The sequence below is a fragment of the Centruroides vittatus genome, unplaced genomic scaffold (genome assembly GCF_030686945.1).
Source record: "Centruroides vittatus isolate TY-2023 unplaced genomic scaffold, ASM3068694v2 contig_990, whole genome shotgun sequence".
NCBI classification, from domain to species: Eukaryota; Metazoa; Arthropoda; class Arachnida; order Scorpiones; family Buthidae; genus Centruroides; species Centruroides vittatus.
In genome coordinates, this window is record NW_027122659.1 from 1,271,370 (window position 1) to 1,293,903 (window position 22,534).

Here is a 22,534-nt window from a genome sequence, read left to right on the forward strand (position 1 = left end):
TCCTGTTATCACGATATACTTCCTTTTGAGAGAAGTAGAGGCTGTAAATCCCTATGCGTATGAAAATCCGAAAGGTGCTTGGAAAAGTATATCTGAAAATTTACCGACGTATTAGATTGTCGACGGTAGAAGATGCCCGTGAAGAACAACTTTACTTCTGCATTATTATGACAAGGTAGTAGACAGCCATCTTGCCTCCCAGATATAGTCTGTTACAAAAGTATATGAACACCACAAATTTCTTGATTTTTCAAAATTAATTTAATTTTTTTTTAATTAGAAAACAGTTTTTTACGTTTTAAGTTGTATTTATAATTACCGTTAAATTTTTTCTCGTCATTATAGTTATGTGTCGCGCAAGTCTCTAACAACTTATTAAGATTAAATTAATTAGCCTAATAAATATGGCCATAATAAATTGGAGGGCTTATCACATCAGGAACTGACTGGAGCAAAATAGACTAAAGTTTTACAAAAATTAGCCTTTAATTAACTACAGAAGAAACAGGAGATGATCGCACAGCGACCGAAGAGACGGCCCATCCGGGAAGACGGAGGAGAGGTCACGGACGCGACCAAAGCCGGCCTTATAGGAAACGGCCACCGCGAGAAGAGATAGAAATGCCTTCCGGGAGGACTTTGGGGAAAGCTGGCCCTTATTCAGGGGTAATTGGCAAGGAGGAAAACCCGGAAAAAACTCCCGCTGCCAGCTCGTCCGAGTGAAGCGCGAACCCCCGATCGAACTCCGGTGTTTAGGGTCTGGTCACTGCCGTTATGAGCGGAGACGGAGTCCACTCGGCCACCGGTGGGCTGATGTTTTTTCAAAAACACGATTTTGATCGCAATTTCCGACTGGCGTTCTCATAATTATCCCATAAGTACCTTCTTTTTTCTCCTGGTCAGCGACGGGCAGTGGGCAAATGGGAATATGCAAACAAGGCAGGGGGTAGCTTTTTCCTCCCTGTCGTGTCTCCACCTTGTCTTGGTGGGGAGGCTTGGTGAACTGTGCTGCAGTGTCTCGATGGGATTTCTCGTCAGAGTGTTGCGGCCGGATCCAACTAAGAGAGACACACGCCAATGCCGAGCAGGAAGGCATGGTGCAGAGGTAGCTTCCTGCCTTATCTTTGAGTACGCCTTGTCAAAAAATTCACGTGGCTGGTGACAACCACTCTTATAGATGTTCAGTCTTTGGTCCTCGGAGTCCTTCCAGAATATTCTAAATGTCTCTGTGTAAACAAGCATCAAGCACATTCTAGAAGCAAACTCGAAGCATTTTCTAGACATCCTTGACACTGTCTACCTTTTTATGCTCTCTTTGAGCGGTAAAGGGCCTAAAACCACAAAAAAAAACCTTTTTAATCCAGCCCAACCTATTTTGATATACAGATGCTAAACATAGGGAAAAAGTTTGGAATACTGCAAGTAACAAATACATTAGTTAATTTTAATACGTAAACGGTACAGAATTTACAAAAACCACACCCTTCAGCAACCAATATGGCGATGATTGTTTTGTTGGGCGGAGCGATGACGTATATCACGTGACTGCATCCTCTCTATTACGATCCCGTCATATTTTTACGTCACGTGTTACGAAAAAAAACATTAATAGGTTTGAAATATTTTAAAAAAGATTTTATTAAAATAATATCCATTAGAAACAGGATCAATTTCAGTTTGTTAAGTTAAAATAATGTTTTTTTCTAATACTGTAAATAAAATAGAAATGTCGACTCATTCATTTATTCTAAAGTAATGTTATCTGTATTTTTGAAAATCCAAAGAGGAATTTGTAATGATTGTCGCCCTTTGCACCCCAGATAATGCTACCAGAATGTCTCAATTTACAATTTCAGAAATTTTCGACAAAAGGTGCTTAACGTGGCACGCGTAGCGGCAGGAGGTACTGTACCCGAATTTGAAAAGAAAATAGCCGGCGACTCGGGATACGGTGTCTAAAGTAGCCAAAGAATCGCTTCTGACTAAACATTGACGCCGTCGGAATATATCATAATTTTTGGCAAAACGAAATGAATATTTTAACGCCATTCGTCTAAAAAGATCCGGGTTTTCAAAAAAATGTCTCTATTTTACTTGCCGTATCTGTGAATTAATTGAGAGGTTTTGGGTTGTTCGACTTAGTTTGAGTAAACGACAGGGGTTAAAAATATGATTCGGGTGCCAAATTAAAGCTCTTATCCCGTAGACGATGCCACCGAAGAGAGATTTCGGAAAAGTGCAACGGTTCGGGCGTGGTAACGTGACAAATGTACTATAATGTTAAGCCTATGGAATAAACGTGTCGGGGTTCTACTCCCTGTTAAGTTTATCCCCAGCAATTTTTTTTCGGTACTGAAGGTTTGATCATTGCAAATACCGCGATCGATAAACGTACAGTACAGTACATTAGTTACTAAGACCGTTGTTTTATCGGCCTCTCTCGACTTGACTTCACCCATCCCCACACTCTCGAAAGCTCGTGCACTCCGGTCATACGCAACTAGTTTTGTTTTCTATTTACAAATATGTACTGTACTTGCGCAATAAAAGAAAATCTCGTCACATTAACTTTAGAGGAAATAAATTGTCCCTAGATGTTTGTCCTCGAACATCAATCGGATCGATTTAACGTGAATTCGGACGTTTGGTAGAATATCGGAAAAATCCAATTTTATTTGATTTTTCTGTTCTCTTTACGCTTATTCGAGGCAGAATTTTCTGCTTTTTCGCTTTCGGTTCCGTTCGGCTGCTCAATTTTTTTTTCTTTTTATAAACACCTTCCGATTTATAAATCTTATAAATGTAAATATAAAATTTAAATATTTCTATATTTAATTTACATTTTAGGTTTAAAATTTTTAAATTTTTCAAACTGAATAAACTTTCGAAACGAATTACCGCACGCGTAATATAAATTAACGTAACGAACGAATCAAGTTTAGCGAGAATATCCAGTCTAATTTTTTTTTTATTTGTAAGTAGAAAATAAAAAGTTATTTTAAAAAATTCCACACTAACTTAAATATTTTTACAATAGAAATTTAAGAGTGCATTAACTTAAATATCGTCTGGATTTATCGAAGACGTTCGATTTCGTCACACCAGGGGATGCGTCGCTCCGCCATGTTAGTGGACCGCCGGCTACGTCCGGAATAAAATTTATAATTATAAATTATGGATAAAGGGGAATAAGATGGATTTCGAGGAATACGAATATTTACCGACGTCCTCGACGGCCGTCCACATGTTGGCCGGAGCGGGAGCCGGCATTATGGAGCATTGTGTCATGTATCCTTTAGATGCAGTCAAGGTGAGTAAAGTGTGATCGCCTCAAGGGTTTTTTCCATACATTTACTTCCGTTTTCTATCGTCCGACTTCCCAGTCGTCCAATCTTATCGATTCTTCTTTTACCCTTTTAAAAGTTTTGAGTGACGACAAGAATCCCGCAATTTTTTTTTGCCGCCGAAGTAATTTATCGACAAACTTTATCTCCTTCCCAATCGTTATATCATTTTTCCTCCCCAGTCTTACTGATAAATATGATGATGAAATGAGAAGAGTTCGTACAGAATACCGAATACGTAACGTGTACTGTACAATATTAGTTTCATTTTCTACTAATAAATGGTTACACTTTTCCATCAAAACAGGAAACACGAGTTATAAATACTTTTATTTTAAAATTATATAATTGACTATATTACGCTACCTACACTTGCACGGATTAACGGTTTGTACTGTTTTCTAATTTGGAAATGGATGGTTAATATATTTTTATGGATAAAAAATATATTGACCGCTGATGTTTTTTTGCAGTTGAACAAAAAAATTTTAGCTGGAAAAAACAATAATAATAAATGGTCTCGTCGGAGATCCTCGTCTGCCCTTTTTAGCCGACGAAACCGAGAAAATAATTAGTCGAGACTGTCAAAAAAATACTATCTTTTTCCTCTTTCCGGCAAAATGTTTATTGACGAAACGAATGTGTTTTCGGCCTGATTTGTGGTCTGGTTTCGGGCCTGCTGTCGACCTAATATAAAAAACGTTTATAAAAAAATAGAATTTTTAAATACAAAAATGCTTATTTGTTTTGTTTTGTTAATAAACATTTTGTTGGAAATAGGAAAAGATTATATTTTTTGATACTTGCAATCGGGTTTGGTTTTATTTTACATTTTCTTATAAATTAGTTGCTTGGATGCTTTCTTTGCAAAGACTTTTCGTTTTTAAAACGTTTGCTATAATATATTAATGTGAAAAATCTGGTGTCGGAACTAGAGAGAGATATTTATTTTTGGATTAAGGTATCGAAAATTATCAATTTTTTGTTAGTATAATCAAATAAAATATTTTAATATTTTATGGACAAATGTATTGGAGAATAATTCAGTTTTGTTTTCTTCAAGATATTAATTATTGCAATAGAATTATGATTAGTATCTTTGGGTGTACTATAGATTACCACCTATGGAATTTTAGGACTTTGATTATATATTTGAACTCAGGGGACCAAGACGAGTTCAACAGGTACCCTATTTTTGGACCGGAGACGAAAAATAAAAAAGTTACCATACTTTTTTAATGCTCTTATGAAGAAGGCACCATAGTTGCTAGTACTGCCATCTTGCGGTAAAGTCTGCAAACCATGATGTCGGACTACGGTCATCTCCAGTAGGGTTAACACGCGATACAAGAGTGGAGAGAGCGACGCGACTTCCGATCATTGCGCGATTGCCATTTCGGTTAATGTTACTTATGGCAGCGAACATGGTGGCCATTCCCACTGTTCATGCTCCCGACTGACCTCTGGAGGGGAGCCGCCGGCAGGCCGCCATGTGCTAAACGTCACTAGTTATTGATTCATGGTAGTTCTTGAACAAAGTAAAAAAAGAGGGGGAACGTCTACTAAAGGCAATTTTAACGGCAAGCGACGTGACTCCCAATTGCGATAGCGAGGCCGACTTAGCGGAGAGAGCAACGCGACTTCCTATCATTGTGCGATCGCTGGAAAAAAGTATGATAACTTTATTATTTTTCGTCTCCGGTCCAAAAGTAGGGTATCGTTGAACTCGTCTTGGTCTCCTGAGTTCAGATATATACTCAAAGACCCGAAATTCCATAGGTGGTAATCTATAGTATCCCCGTATCTTTTGCAAAAAAAAAAAAAAAATTTTTAAATATCAGAACTTATGAGTACATTGCTTATTTTTGTCAACTGAGAAATGTTTTTGCTTTTTTGAAGTCTTTCTCTGCTACTGAAGTTATAAGTTACATTTTCTAAAATGGAACATTTGTTTGAAAGTATATTAAACACATATTAACATTAACACTTGTAAACATTATAAAAATTAAGTGGCAATAAATATTATACCTTCAAAGTTGAAGCAACAGTAACTAGCATTAATTTATATTAAATTAATATTAGTTATTGTCTGTTATGGTATGAAACATGTATAGGAAAATTTTTTATGTAAATAGAATTTATTCTCACTTTGAAAATGTTATGTTATAATGCAAATTTATTTATACATGATATTAATTGATCAATAGTGATACAGTAATGTTTTACTCGATGTGATTAGACAGTTGTAACAAGTTTTAGTAAAAATTTTAATATCTTAATTTGCTGATAAATTCTTTTAAACTTTGTAAAAAATATTCTTAAAAATGCTGTAACTTTGTAACAGTATTTTTAAGAATATTTTTCCCATCTTCAAAATTATTTGATTTTTAATAGAACATTGCTTTGAATGGTCTTAATTTTTTAATTAGGTTTTTGGTTGACGATTGATTTGAATGTTCAAATCAATTAAGTCAAAATCATGATCTTGAAGATCTTAAAAGAATGGTTTTCAAAAATATTAAATACTTTTAAAATTTGACTCTTATAAGAAAATCTAAAATGATTCATTGATAAATTTATTTATTTAGTTATTATGGAAAAAAAGAAATATGTAAAATATAATGTGCCATATGATATAAAACCATTATTATTAGTTTTACAAAATTGAATATATTCAACAAAATTATCATTGATGTCTAAAGCATAAAACCAATAAAATGAAATATCTATCATTGTATAGCAGATGAATATTTAATTGCTATTTGTTAAGATACTGATATAATATCGGTTGGCTCACAAAGTCTTGTCTGATAACTGAATTTATAAAAAAAAAAAAAGTCTGTTTTAAACTTTATTTAATGCTTTAATAGAAAAAAGGAATTAAATTGCTTAAAATGTGAAGAAGAGTTAAGGGGTTTTTAGAACATGTTAGCAGGGCTGCGGAGTCGGTACATTTTTACAGGACTCCGACCAGGGGTGGACTTGTTAACAAAGTAGTCCCGAAAATTCTGACGTCATCACGTGACCTCAGAATATTAGCATCAATAAATATAGTTCTAATAAAAATAGAATGTAGAAACTTTTTTTATTCCAAAGCTAAAATATTCCTCTAAGTAATGAGTCAATAGGCTAATTTTTACTTTTCTGTTGTTATATATAACAGAGGAAAAGTGTAACGATCGATCAAAAAATGATTCCACCCCAAATTTTAGCATTTTTTGAACTCGCACCTCAAAATGTCGAGATATGCAAAAGATTGAGTTGGATGGTTTAACACAGGAGTTAAGCTTGAAATGTTGAACTAAATCGGTTGGTACACATTCTAACATCTATTTGCACTTCTCTATGTTTTGAAGCTTTCCAAGTCCAAGTCCAAAAGAGTAAAAATCTGAGAAAGTCATTTTTTGACTGATAGTCATTCTTTTCCTTTGTTATAGGTCTATACTGCATAACAGTTGGGAAAGTAATAATGAGGACAATTCTGATTATTTTTTAAAAAAATACAAAATGAAACTGTTTTTAAAAAATTAATTAAACATTAAAATTTGGCACATCTACTGAATATATAAGTTCACATTTATTGACTCGTTTGATGATGGCATTGGTATTTGGTAAGCATGTATGAATAAAAATAGTAAATACGTTATTAAACTAATTTGTTTGTATAAGAAAAATGTTATATATTACCCAATATACTCGTATATTATGTACAAGTATAAGTACAGATACATTAAACTAAGTCAAGAATGAGAAATATAACATTTAAACTGGTAAAAAAAAAGTTGCTTATTTTGCCATGTTGATTAATTTATTATTTTTCATCTGTTATAAACTGAATTACTCCTTACAAAAAAAAACATCACTTCTATTAAGTCAGCATTCACTGAAGCTCTTAAATCGGATTTAATAACTTTAAGAGCGGAAAATAAACGCTCTACCGAAACTTGGTTGGTGACAATGCTGTGACAATCAATGTTGTATTTTGGATAATGTCTGGATAGTGCAGTATTGCCGTTTTAACGTCCAAACTTGAAGAGTGGTCAATGTGAATTATTATTTCCAGCGAATAGTAAATATTATCATCAAATTTTGTAAGATTTCCTTTTCTGTCTGTACTCATATTAGAAGTCAAGCTTAATTTTGAGGGTCAAGATGAATTTTATATTAAAAAAAAACTAGCAGATGAGCCAGATGTTGCTCACGCGAAAAGTAATGATAACGAAGATTAAGATATTTAGATTATAGCCAATTTAACCAGTTTTCACTGGGTGCAAGAATTAAGTCCTCTCTCTTCCGAGACTAATTAGAGAATTTTTAGATGGGTCTAAAAGTATGTTTGATTTTTCACAAAAATGCAAAATACAGTGTCTAAAATAGTACGGTAGAAACGGAGTTCTTCGGGGTAAGCCTTAACCCTCTCCCACTTTCCCCTGCGAGAGGAATTTCAAAAAATCCCTTCTTAGTGTAATTCTTATGATGTATCCTAAACCAAATTTCAACTATTAACCGTTTGAACTGTGAGCTTATTAATAATAATAATACTGTAATAATAATAATAATATGTTGGGTTTAGTGGGTTATACTTGGTTGATACCAGTGGCTGTGTACTAAGCCGGACCGGAGTCAAAGCATAGCAACCAAAACAAAACTAAAATTAAATAAGTGTGTCGGTTGTCAGTATTCAGGAATTTCCTAACAATGTGGCATGTATTCAATATAGTGGCCTTCTGAAATGTGATGTATGTATTTCTATTCAATTGTAATGTTCCCAGGCTTTTGTGTAGTGTGTGCGGTATCATACCTGTAGAGGAGAGAACAAGAGATACAATAAGCACTTTATTCATCCTCCACAGATGCCTTATTTCCTGGACGAGTTTTGTGTTATTATTATTATTATTAACCTATCTCGATTATATTTAAGATTGTGAATGCTAATAACGAGTAAAATATTCATTAAGTCCGACCACATTGGAGATATGACACATGACCCCCTCTACCCTTTGGATAGTTGGATTTGTATTTAAGCAAATCGCTCAGGCAGGTCAATTTTATTCTCGAGGGGACATCTCGGAAATCATGGAAGGAAAAAAAATTTATCATAAAATTAAGGCTGATAATGTGTTATCTGTTAACTCTGCTGTTTCATTGACCCACCCTGTATAATGTTTTTATTAATTTTAAACTAACATTTATTATTGTCAAAACCAATATTAATTGAAACATATGAAATCAAAATAGCCATATTAGGGTTGTGGGCCCTCCTGCAACAGCTTCCCCATATTAGATACCACAAGTCATCATCGTTAGATGCTTTTCTATTTCTGTTTTAATCAGAAATGAGATGTCAGTCAAAGGAAATCTAAATGGAGATGTTTATAAGATTCCTGTAACATACAGCAATAGCATTACTACATAACTAGCACTTTTTAGATCATTAAAGTACAGAGTAAGGAACAGCAAATATAAAGAATTATAAAATTACTATTTAAATTAAGATTTTTAAAGCATTCAACACATCCACCTGCATTAATTTGAGGGACGAAATTGGACTTTCAATGGCCTAGCAGGCTATTCTACACACTGAAAGTTAACATTCTATTCTTGATTTTTATGAAAACTACAGGAACACATGCGCATACATTATGGATATTACGTCTTGCACACGTGCATGTATATTTTAGGAGTTCTGACTTGTTATGACAACCATTTGCATAATGAAAGTTAGAACATATTTAAATCACGTCATGTGAACAAAAGCGCAGAGGAATTGGACATTTGAAATTTCCATCATTCGATTTTGTTCAAAATCTCATATTTATTTTAGAAAATCTAGCTGATTTTCCTGAGGACGAACCAAAAAGGGTTAAGAAAACATTCGATTTTTAACATTAGTCATATTACGCATTGGTTAAAGGTTCAAATGAGTCCATTTTTTCTCATATAAACCCTGGTGTGCAGTTGCAATTCATAGAATATTTTATTATTATAATTTTATCATAAAACCAGAAAGCAAATATTTTATTTTTTTTAATAGTATTTATAGCAAATTTAAATTTTCAATTTGTATTATTTGTAAAGTAATATTTTTCTATCTTAATTGTTTTGCTATTCATTTTAGGTTTCTCAAGTCTTATCACTGTTTATCTGACACATTTTTCATTATTAATAATTCATCTGTCAAAACCATCTTGATATCATCATCTTTAAAATGAATTTTATAAGGTCACCAATCTTGACCCTTATATCTTATTTATTAGATAGTTAAAGTCCAAAAATTAATAAAATGACTTATTAACAACAAATTTTAATGTTCACAAAACTGCAATAGCAACTTTTCATTAATAGTCTAATTATAAACTAACACTAATAAGTTAAGTGATATAACTAGTAAAAAAATTACTTAGTTCTGAACAAAATATTGGATTGTTTGAAAAGTTTTTTTTTATGGGGGAAAAAACAATTTTCTTATAATACATAAATATTTTATTGAATTATATATTTACCATTTTGGTCCAATACCTTTTGCCATCTTTCTGGTAGTAGCATGATTCCATGCTCATAAATTCTGATCTTTGCTTACAAAAAACTAATCCAAGTTATTTTTGACATCCTCATTTAAAGTGAATGTTTCACCATTTAAAACATTTTGTAACGACTGGAACAAGCAATAATCTGACGTTGCAGATCTGGTGAATATGGTAGGTGTGGTAGCTTATCCCATCCAAGCTGTAACAGCTTCTGGCGAGTTACCAAACTTGTGATGTCTGGCATTACCATGGTGAAACACCATACCTTTTCTATTGATCAATTCTGGCCTTTTCTGTTTGATGGTATCACTCAATTTGTCCAGTTGACGGCAATACACTTTTGTATCAATTTGGAATTGTCTGGTAGAAGCTTAAAAAAAAATCCCTTAAAATCCCACCAAACAGAGAGCATCACTTTTTTTTTTTATGAATATCGACTTTGAAAGTGCTTTGAGCCAGCTCATCTCTTCTACTCCATGATTGCTTACATTCGACATTGTTGTAAACAATCCATTTTTCATTACTAGTTATGATTTGGTTCAAAAATGGATCATTTTCTTGACATTTGAGAAGCAAATCACAGATGTCAATGCAATGGAGCAATTTTTAAGAACATGTGGAACCCATATATCAAGCTTTGAAACAAAACCAAGTCATTTTAAATGATCATAAATGGTTGAATTTGACAAATTTAACCTCTTAGCAATTTCTTGTGTTGTTATTCGGTAGTTTGCTTCAATCAATATCTTTATTTTGTCTTCATCAGCTTCAACTGGCCTTCCAGAATGTGGTGCATATTCAATATCGAAATTACCAATTGATGGATGATTTTCTTACTGGAAAAAAATTAAAACATTGTTTACAAATGGACATATAGAGAAGAAAAGGATGCAGATTTCTCTTCAGTGAAATATTGGTTGATGGAAAAGTGGCTTTAGCTTCTTTTTTTAATTTTAATTTTTTATCAATGTTTATAATGCTAATAAAATTGGCCATTATTTTCTTGCTATGTCTAAATGGACCATTTGTTAAAAAATAATTGTGCAGACAGCTGTAAGATTTCCAAAGAGTGAGTCATGTTGTGTAAGCACAGCAGGAGAGGAAGGGGACTTGATGGTAATTGGAATAAGTAAAAAGCCTTGTAGTTTTAAGGGGATGAGAGCATTACTGGTTGCTCATTAGGCTAGCTTTCAAATTGCAGACGTGTAGCTTCTCTCTGTCATCCATTTGTCCTTCATTAATCTTAAGAATAGTTAGATGAAAATGGAGACTATAAATGAAAAGCTTAGGACCTCTAGCCTCTATTAACTATATTAAAAATCACATAACTTTGATCCAGACCAGAATTGTGAATTTTTTTTTTTTTTAAAGAATAAAATAGGATTAAAAATTGCAGCCCAGCATTGTTTTAGTATTGGATAACTAACAGCAACAATTTTTAAGGACTGGTTTCTGGAGTAAGAAAGACCAAAAATGGAAGTGCAAGATTTTTCTATTGATTAACAGTTCTGCAGTGCATCAAGTGACAAGCACTTTACTTCACATAAAAGTCACACACATTTGTTACCTGGTACAATATCCTTCATCCAACCTTATGATCATGACATATTCTGAACTATGAAATCATATTAATTTTAATATATAATATATAATTAAGAGAACTAACTTATATTAATGGAAATAATTTATTTAATTCTATGAAGATGTAAGATTAACAATGCCACATTTCTTTGGTTATACTTCTTGATTTTTGATTGAATTACGTAATTTAGATCTAGAGAGAAAAAATGCTATTATGTCAGACTTCTAATTTAAATTAATTTGTGTTTGACTTGGGATGGACGTCCTCCACTCCTGCTTACCAGTAAGGTACATTAAATTATATAGTACTAGTAGTCTGGGACACCCCCTAGTGGGCATTCTAGCAGCATTACAAATTCCTATGAGGCACGTTTGATGCACGTAATATATATATATATAAATGTATACAACTCTTTATCTATAAATGTATACAACTCTTTATCTTAAAAACTAAACTTAAAAAATCAATACACAAACAGCAAACAGTATTTCTATATTAGAAAGTGAAGATATTCTTTATTCAAAATAGTTCGAATAAATAGAATTAATATTTCGTAATGTGCACTAGGGGACGAATATTCATTATTCGTCCCCTAGTGCACATTACTGGCATTCCGTGACAATAATAAATTCCTATTACAAATATACTGAATTATTTATACTGTTATTGGCCAAATGAATAATAATACAGTAGAGTCCTGTACAACGTGGGGGATTCATTACTCATTGTAGGAAATCGTATTATCGAAACCTGCATTATCACATGATTTATGAAAGTTTAAACCTTGGCCTATAAGTTGAAAAAAAAAACGTATACCTCTGATCGACAATATTCGAGGGTTGTTGCTTGCTTTATTTGCGTGTCGTATGGGACTCTACTGTAATTTATATTGTTAATTTAAATGTTTGAAATATGACACACGATAGGGGTGCCTCTAGTGCCCGTTTTTGGCATAATGTTACATGGACGGGCAGAGAATCATTCAATGGGTTATATATATATATATAAGAAATTGATCTGAATACTAACTATAGTATTTCTCACATAACCATTATAAGTCAATTCATCAAATCTTGCTTCTAAATAGTTTAAACTTAAAAAATTTCATTTTTAAATTTTCTTTTTAGCCATTCTTAATTTCTAAACTTAGTTTTTTTTTTTTTAAAATAAATTCTAGACACGAATGCAGAGCCTGAAACCGAGTCCCCATGCCGTTTATAAAAATGTTCCGGAAGCCTTATATAAAATGGTTCGATTTGAAGGTATATTACGTCCAATCCGTGGAATGAATGTTGTAATTGTGGGTGCAGGACCAGCACATGCTCTTTATTTTTCTTGTTATGAAAAGATGAAATATGTTTTTAATAAAAATGAAAGAAATTCTCATAGTCATCTTGCTCATGGTAAATTTGATTTTGAATTACATTTAATTTGTATTTACAGGATTTTAAGATTAGATATGTATTTTTTAATTTACTTAAATTAATTTTTTGTTTATTTAATCAACTAAACAGAATTGAAAAATTCTATTTAAAAAGTTTAACTTTTTTTTTACTCATAAAATTAAATTGTTTTTCTTGTCCTGGCTAAAATTTAGGGATTTCAGGTTAGAAAAAGTGATAGTAATTAGTCTAAAATCATTTTTAGTGTTATATGACCTGTTATGAGAAATTCATTATTTTTATTCGTGATTTAAAATCAAAGTGAAATGTTAAGTTTATTCAGTTTGTTAATTTTCAATAATCAGTGTTTTTAGACCTTAAATATAATAAATTTTATTATTCAAAATAAATATAAATTTTATTATATGTCAAAGATCTAAACTGTTGTTAATAAAAAAAATTAAAATTCTATTAATTTCCTATTCTTAGGTGCTGCTGGATGTTTTGCAACTCTTCTTCATGATGCAGTAATGAACCCAGTGGAAAGTAAGAAATTTATTTTAAAATAATTTAACTTATTTATGTACTTAAGATAAGATCACTATATATATCAAAAATTAAATCTACCTTTTTCAATGCAAACATTATATTAAAAAACATTATATATATACAGTCAAACCTGTTTTTATGCGGGGGATAGGAACCGCATTAAAAAAGACGCATTAAAAAAAATCGCACGAAACTTCACGAATGGCTGTAAAAAATACTTTTCGCAACACAATTTAAAAATATTTTTTTTTATGCGGTCAACAGGGACCGCATAAAAGAAGTCTCACATAGAAAATAACTCAAAACCGTACGAAATAGAATTTATTGACAACAGATGTCAGCACTTGACTGCATCGTCTGGTCTATCGTCTGTTTTACATATTTTTGTCTAGGAGGTGTTTTGTTGACTTAAAAAGTAAATTATTTCATTTTTTGCATATTCATGCAATAATATTACTATAATAAGTGCATTTATGCTATAATAAGTTTATTTAGCTATAATAAGTCAACGTGAGACATGACGAATCGCACGAAACTAGTCGCCAACTATACCGCACAAATAAAAAATCGCACAAAAAAAAACCGCATAAATTAAAAATTCGCATTAAAAAAATCGCACAAATAAAAATCGCACATAAAAAGAGCGCATAAAAACAGGTTTGACTGTATATAATTTTTTAATGTAAACAATAATTTTCTTAATTTTTATGTTTGTTTATTAAATATTTGATTCTGAATCCACCAATGAACTTTTATTAATAACAAGCAATTATTAAGTTTTTAATCATTGAAGATATTGGAAACTTAGAATTATACAGTTGTAGTACAAGACTAGTAATGAATAAAACAACTCTAATTTCAAAACTAAGCATAAACTTGTCAAGAAATGTGTTGATTTTACAGCAATTATCTCAGTGTGGTTGCTGCAGAAATGGACAATTTGCTTATTTTAGCTTATAGATACATGAATTTTTCTTGTATGAATGGAAACATTAAAAATTAAAAAATTCAGGAAGTTAAGACTTAGTTCTTTTATTTTAATCCAAGGATATTAAATAATTGCAATTATTTTACAGTATTACTGTAAATCAAACATATGTGTAAATTTCATTCATACTGGTATTTTATCTAAAATATATTGGTGCTAGTCTTGTTAAAAAAAATTATAGATGATAACTTCTTGAAAATTTTCATTCAAAACTTATGAGAATTGTTGAATTGTGTTATAAATAACTTACATTGTTCAATAACTAAAATTTTCTATATTAGTTCTTCTTCATTAGTTCAAAAGTTAAAATGATTCCTTACAATTGATTCTTCAAATGTAGTAATCATTTTTGGATTTACTATTTTTGATTTAGTTTACCATAGGAAATGAAAAGCTTTTATCACATTTCTATGAAAATAAGACCTTAACATGTTCATATGTGCTTGTTTTCACATTTTAATGCTTCTGATATTTAAAAAATAGATTTCTTAATATCTTTTATAAGTATTTTGCAGAATATGTTACTAATTTTCCCACATACTTAAAACCATGCTTTCTTATATACACAAAAATATGACGTGTGCAATATTGCATTCTTCAAATTTTGTTTTAAATAGCAAATATAGAGGACTATTTTTAGTTACAGTAGTTGTCAACTTTAAACTGAAGGAATTTGTTAGAAAATCTAATTTCAAAAAAGTGAGAAAATATTAATTTTTACTAAAGGGTTTACAGTTTTTAAATACAGTCAAACCTGTTTTTATGCGCTCTTTTTATGTGCGATTTTTATTTGTGCGATTTTTTTAATGCGAATTTTTAATTTATGCGGTTTTTTTTGTGCGATTTTTTATTTGTGCGGTATAGTTGGCGACTAGTTTCGTGCGATTCGTCATGTCTCACGTTGACTTATTATAGCTAAATAAACTTATTATAGCATAAATGCACTTATTATAGTAATATTATTGCATGAATATGCGAAAAATGAAATAATTTACTTTTTAAGTCAACAAAACACCACCTGGACAAAAATATGTAAAACAGACGATGCAGTCAAGTGCTGACATCTGTTGTCAATAAATTCTATTTCGTACGGTTTTGAGTTATTTTCTATGTGAGACTTTTTTATGCGGTCCCCGCTGACCGCATAAAAAAAATATTTTTTAATTGTGTTGCGAAAACTATTTTTTACAGCCATTCGTGAAGTTTCGTGCGATTTTTTTTTTTTTAATGCGGTCCCTATCCCCCGCATAAAAACAGGTTTGACTGTATATAAATACTGAAATTTTATTGAAAATAAATTGTGAATTCTGATATACAGTAATTTAAACTTGTCAGTTTTAAATTAATTTTAATAAATTTTTAAAAATTATTTCTATAATTTTATTATATAATAATAAACTTTTAATTTAAATTGAAATTTTAATATTTACATGAAACTCATTTGAAATTTCATATGCAATAACAAAGCAAATTCTACTAAATAATATGTTGTTATATGACACAAAAAAAATTATGAATTATCATTTAAAAAACTTTATTGTTTAGTAAATGAGTTATTAAAAAATTTAACATCTATTGTTATGGCTAACGGGAATCTTAGCCAAGTACAAGTGTCGATACTCGAGAGTCCGTACCCCAAGGTTCAAATCTATTCTGGGGTATATGTTCGTTCTTGCTCCGCACTCACTAACGTCCTAACAACCAGGGACCAAGTAACAAAGTCTATCCACCTGCCGTTCCTCTCGTACCGCTCAGGATTACTATCGTAACGACCTCCGTTGCCGCAGCTGGGGGTGTTCTGCCTTAGGGGTGTTTAGTCGTAATCCCACCACTTCAACAAACACATGTACGAAGTGTCTGTTACAGCACACTCCCCTTCAAGACAAGATGTCTCGGCTCATAACAATTTCTCTTAAGGATATAGTAATTATGATTTCCGAGGACAAAGATAATATCTCTTCTTTGTTCCTGGGATCATCGGTGCTGTAATCTGCATCTTGCAGGTCATCTGGTTCTGGTTCTTTGTCGGAGTCACTGCTGTCTTGTGTCAATGTTGATTCCTTGTCCTCTGTTTGATCTAGGGACTTCATGATGAACTTCGGTGTGTAGAACGGTTTCAGGCACTCTACATGGACCACATCATGCCAAGGGCTACTATGAGGTTTAGAAACAATAGCCTCTGTTTCATAGTTGTTGTCGTTCAGCTTGCTTACAATTCTGAAGGGCAAACCTATAAAATATAAAGGTCCCTTCAGAATTATAAGCAAGCTGAATAACAACAACTATGAAATAGAGGCTATTGTTTCTAAACCTCGTAGTAGCCCTTGAATTCTCATATAACACTGCACAACAAAAATAAAAGGTCCTGTTGAGTTCTGTAACTATTATAGCACTTAACATTAAACAGGGTTGTGGAGTCAGTAGACAAAGTTCAATTTTGACTCTCAGAATTTCAGGCTTGACTTTAACTGCTGCCTCTAAATAAAAATTTAAAATGTACTTTGATTATATTAACCCAGAATGGCATTTCATTGCTACCAAGTGAATCATCAGGCATTTTTATCAAAACTGAAAGTTCTTATTCCTTTTTTACCTCTATATCTGTATTCTTATAAATCTGTGTGTATATCCCGTCTACTTGGACCTTGTTTATTATTAATAGGACTTATCATACTGGTGTAGTTTCCAATTAGCAAATAGAAGAGAACAGATGAAAATAAAGATATTTTGTTTTGACTTTTGACTAAGTTCTCTTCTATTTGCTAATTGGAAACTACACCAGTATAATAAGTCCTAAGTCCTATTAATAAACAAGGGTCCAAGTAGACAGGATATACATAGAAATTTGAAAGTAAAAAAAAAAAAAAGTTTTTTTTGAGTTTTTTTTATTATCATCACTATCATCACCCCCCACACACAAAATCAAAATGTTATCCATCTGTGATTATAGTAAAGTATTTTCCAAGATTTCCATAGATTTCCCTAGATCTAACCCAAGCCTTCTTAACCATTTTGTATGGATGGCCGAGCGATCAAGGAGGCAGCCTGATTACTCTGCCATCTGGGGATCCAGGATCGAATCCAGACGGGTCGAAAAAGTCCCAGGAATTTTTCGGGGGTGGTCCATTCAGATATGTTGGGCCCCATCCCTCACCACCCAGTCACCCCATTGGCCGAATCCATACTAGGCTTTCAAAAAGAGGCCCTCTTAGTGCCCATAGGACAGAAAGAGTTAAGGAAAAAAAAAATCCATTTCATATGGGTATTTTGACAATGAAAACTTAGAATTAGCTAACACAGAATATATTTGAATATAAATTTCTGAAAAGAAAATCAACACTAATTAGTGAAATGCAAAGATCAAGAAGTAGAGGAATTATCAAAAAAGATCTTATATTACAGGATGCTCCTACAAGATAAAGTAGGAGGTTAATGCCCTTGTTAGGAGCTTAATATAAAGTACATAATAAAAACAAACGGGTCATTCTATTACCAACTCAGACTCCTGTAGTAACAAATTTGCATCTGACTTCAACTCACAGTACTGGTAACAAAGTTAGACTTCTTAAATGTATACATACGATTACAAAAAAGTTTTCTGACTATTGATTAAAACTATATCATCATTGATTGACAGTTTTCAGCATTTTATTTTACATTTCATTTTTATAGTAACCATTTTCAATGAAATAAAATATTCTGCTAATTGTAATTTGTTTATTCTAATGAAATAATTAGCATGCTCCACTATAGCAGTGAAGTGCTTATGTTAGGACTTTTGTATGTTTGTCAGACATTCTATTTATTGTGTATGTACATGCGCAATGAGACGGTTCACTTTCATTACCTAAGTTATGTTCTGTTCAATCCTCATTCATTGCACATGTGTGTGGACATGTGCAAAAGGGAACTGAACATTTTCATTTATGGTCACTATAAGCTATAGTAAAAACTACCTGGTTCCTCTGGAATCTATAAACCACATCCCTTACTGTATATTCAGTGAAAAATTCTTCTGAAGATTTTTATAAATTCTTGGAATTAAGTATTTATTTTAAACAAAATTAATATTTGATTTGCTTTTGTGGAGCATGCTATCAGATTGACTTGACCAACCTTGTTCAATTTTAGTTAATTATAAAATATAATCAAAAACTTTCTATTCAGGATTATATATAAAGACTAAGGATTATGTAAAATAATACTTTAGGTCATTGTTTTTGTAAATCATGAGTACTATAATAATGTATTTTATAAGTTTTATAAAAAGGGTTGTTAAGTCAGTCATTTTGCTGACTTTTTCTAGCTGAAAGTTTGACTACAAATAAAAAACAGAATATATGTATAAACAAGCAAACTTTTAACTATTTTCATACTAGATGATTAAGTGAATGCCACAAAATATGTCCAGCAATGGCTGCTATTTTGGAATCATCCATAGTAGATGACAGCAGAGAGTTATCAGGTTTTTTGGTCTCAAGGTCAAAATTTCATTGAAATTCACATGCAAGTGATGTTGGCATATTGTGAAGATGCTTTTTCACTAAGAACTGTACAGTGGTGATGCAAAGAATTTTGAGATGCCCAGAAAACTGCTTGTGACAAAGACCATTCCAGCTGGCCATACAGTTCAGTGACTCTAAACATATTGATGAGATTATTAATGGGAAGATTGTAGTCATAGATGGTAAGACATATCAGAAGTAAACATTAATGTCTGTACCATCTATAACATAGCAATATTGAAGAGTTTTGGTTACAAAGTATCATCCAGACAAACCCCAACAATGTTGATTGATGACAAATAAAGGCTGGACTGCTGCCTTAAAAAAGTTGCAGTGTTACTGGAAGGAGAGAGAAAGGTTTTCCAATGACATTGTGACAGATAATGAGTCCATAATCTGTCATTATATACCTGAAATTAAGCGTCAAAACTTGGTCTAGAAGCATATTGGTTCTCCTACACCAAAAAAGTTCATAACACTTCCTCCATGAAAAAGGTGATGCTTATCCTCTTTTGGGATTCCAAAGGGGGTGCTCCTGACAGAATTTTTGCCATCAAGAAAGACAATCAATTTCAGTCTATACAAAGAAACTTGAAACATCTGAGAACAAAATACAAGGAATGCAACCAGACATGTCTCTCCATGCCAACAAAATTATCCTCTTCCATGACATATACAGTTGCACTCATCATTGACATGCTTCTTGGTGTTGGGCCATACTTTGTCACCCACTGTATTCCCCTGATTTGGCCCCTTCTAACACAATTTTGGCAGTCTCAAAAATAGTCTCAGGGATGCCATTTTGATCAATGAGGCTTGAAAAAAAAGCAGTGTGTGGCTTCATTGGCAACCATCTATTTTCTGTTGCACTGGTTTATGAAAATTGGTACCATGTTGGAACAAGTACCTAGACAACTTGGGAGACTGTGTTGAAAAAAGTTCAATGTATGGTCTTTCATATGTATATTATAGTTGTTGTTTATATTAAAATTCAGCTTGATAAAATCAGCACAAAAACTTTTAACAATCCTTGTAGTATTTTATTTGATATTCTGTAGCTACCAAATTATACATTAAAAAATGTTTCTTCTATTTCACTCTGTAAAACAAAATCCTTACAAAAGATGAGAAAAGTGTTAGAAAAATTTCTTGTGGTATGTACTGTACTTAATAAGTTATCTTATTAACAAAAAATTGGTATAATCTATTAATTTATAATCCATGTTAAAATCTTACTATTAAGTTAATTTTGAATATTCAAAAATTAAATTCCTAATTTTAAAAATTAAAAATAGTTCATAATATATTGAACTTTTTATGTTTTGACAAATTTTAGTTTAATTGTTTACTACGGACTGTCATAAAATTCAGCAACTAATTTTTGTTGTAATATATATTTGGAAGAATGATCCTACTCTAAAAGTTTAAAAAATTGAAAATGTATTTTTCTTAATTAAGCATATGAAATTTCTTTTTTGAATGCTAAAATCTCAGAGCTGAAAGATGATTTTGAAGATTATTTTATTTGGAATTCTTTCTTCAATGTTGTTGGAGGTAATTAAACATCAGAGATTGGAGCAAATGGTAAGCTGTTAATGTCAGATTAATATTTCAGCTCACTGAGTTTTTCAAAAATAGTTCATTGTGTTTTCAAATTTAAAAGTTTTATGATAAGTTAAGATATTACACAAATTGATTATGAAATTATTACAGTGGTGAAACAACGAATGCAGATGTATAACAGCCCGTACAAATCGTGTCTCGACTGTATTCACAGAGTTTGGAAAGTGGAAGGAGCCAAAGCGTTCTACAGAAGTTATACTACTCAACTGACGATGAACGTACCTTTCCAAAGCATTCATTTTATGGCGTACGAATTCATGCAAGACACAACAAATCGCGAAAGGACGTACAATGCTAAAGCACACGTAGTCTCTGGTGCTGTAGCAGGTGCATTTGCAGCGGCCGTGACCACACCTTTAGATGTCTGTAAGACACTTCTAAACACCCAAGACGGAAGGACATTTATCGTTTCGAAGCAATCACATATCAATGGGTTGATGGAGGCGGCCGTAACTGTGTACAGAATAAGTGGCCCGACAGGATATTTTAGAGGTCTACAGGCCCGCATAATATATCAGATGCCATCTACGGCAATTGCTTGGTCCGTTTACGAGTTTTTCAAATATGTACTACAAAAAAAACAGAGACATTGGCACACCTCAGAATTGCATCATTCAGTTTAATTTTATCAAAATTACATGCAAGTAATCAAAACATTACTACAAAATTAAAATGTGTGTACCTAAAACAATTATCGCTATCACATATTTGTCACTAAAAATTTGTCAGTAGAAAATTTCTATTGATATAAATTTTGATTTGGAAAAGTTATATTCTTCATTACAGTTAGAAATACTGTTTTTCTGGTATTTACTACAAGAAAACAATTCAATAATGATTCTTGCCGATTTTTAAAATTTCATTAAATTGGCAAATAATTAAGTGTCAATATCATCAATAATACCTATCAAAATCACTTTTTAGAAGTGATTTTCTTAATAGAAATCGTCATAAAATACATAATGCGGTTGATTGGATAACACGAAAAATGATTTCGGCATTAATCACCAGAGAAATATTTGACAGATTTAAGTGACAAAAATTTATGTATTTTATTGTAAATGCTTTATAGATATATAAATATATTGTTTAGATTGAAAATGTTGGACAAAGTTGTTAAAAATTGACATAAATATCAAAATGAATATTTCAGTTTGAAAAATTGAAATTTTCAAGTTAAATTGATATCCATGTCAAATTGAATAGAAATTTAATTTCAAATTAGAAAAATTGAAAATTATTGTAAAATAATTAAATTATTAAATTTTATAAATATAAAATAAAAACTGGCAAAATGCTTTGAAGTGGTATTTTTGTATTTTCTTTAATACAATAATTTTTTATTCATTGAAACATTTCACAAAATAAAGAACATTTTCTTATTCATTTTTAATATAGTAAAAATCTAAAGTATGTTACACATGTTAAGCATTCATGCTTAATTGAAATTCTACTTTGACGTAACTTATTGAAATTTGTCTCCTTCACATACATTTTATATCATCTAATGAATAGACTTCTTGATATTTTCATTTTTTTAAATTTAAAACTATATGAAATTTAAAGTTATAAAGCTTAAAATTAATATTCATAAACGTAATATTAAGCATTAAAAGCTCAAAAAGCATAATGAAATTAAAATTATGGGGAACACACGAAAGGTAAAATGACAGTTGAGAAGCATAAAATCCAGCATAAAGTATTTTCAGCCATTGACATTGTTACTAGCTTACAATAACATTTGCTAGGCTGGCATTTTCTAATATTCGCATCATTACTGGTCAGGAAATTTCAAGATGTCAAGTTTATATTAGTATCTGCAAAATTTGTCGAAACGTGTAATGGTGAAATGCAGAAATGGCCCTTTCAAATTTAGCGTTTACATACATTCTGATAATACTACAAGCCGTACAGATAATCAAATGGCACGAAATTTAAGCCAGATGCTTCAATTTCGAAACAATTGCTTCAATTTTCAAAAACAGACCGAATACAAGATTTCGGGGTTAAACTTACCTACGGTGCCAAAATGGC

General features: G+C 31.7%; 1 protein-coding gene across 1 annotated transcript; it reads left to right on the top strand.

The window, feature by feature from the left end:
* Positions 1-3,082: 3,082 nt before the first annotated feature.
* Positions 3,083-21,810, top strand: LOC136986093 (mitoferrin-2-like). The gene is made up of 4 exons (XM_067283559.1): positions 3,083-3,310; positions 12,631-12,856; positions 13,325-13,381; positions 20,591-21,810. The coding sequence occupies exons 1-4, from the start codon at positions 3,194-3,196 to the stop codon at positions 21,121-21,123; spliced, it is 933 nt and encodes a 310-aa protein (XP_067139660.1). The 5' UTR covers positions 3,083-3,193; the 3' UTR covers positions 21,124-21,810.
* Positions 21,811-22,534: the final 724 nt, after the last annotated feature.

Coding starts and splice junctions, on each gene's coding strand:
- LOC136986093 (XM_067283559.1), top strand. CDS start 3,194: ATGGATTTCGAGGAATACGAATATTTACCGACGTCCTCGACGGCCGTC. Junction 3,311..12,630: donor ATCCTTTAGATGCAGTCAAG/GTGAGTAAAGTG, acceptor AATAAATTCTAG/ACACGAATGCAGAGCCTGAA. Junction 12,857..13,324: donor TCATAGTCATCTTGCTCATG/GTAAATTTGATT, acceptor TCCTATTCTTAG/GTGCTGCTGGATGTTTTGCA.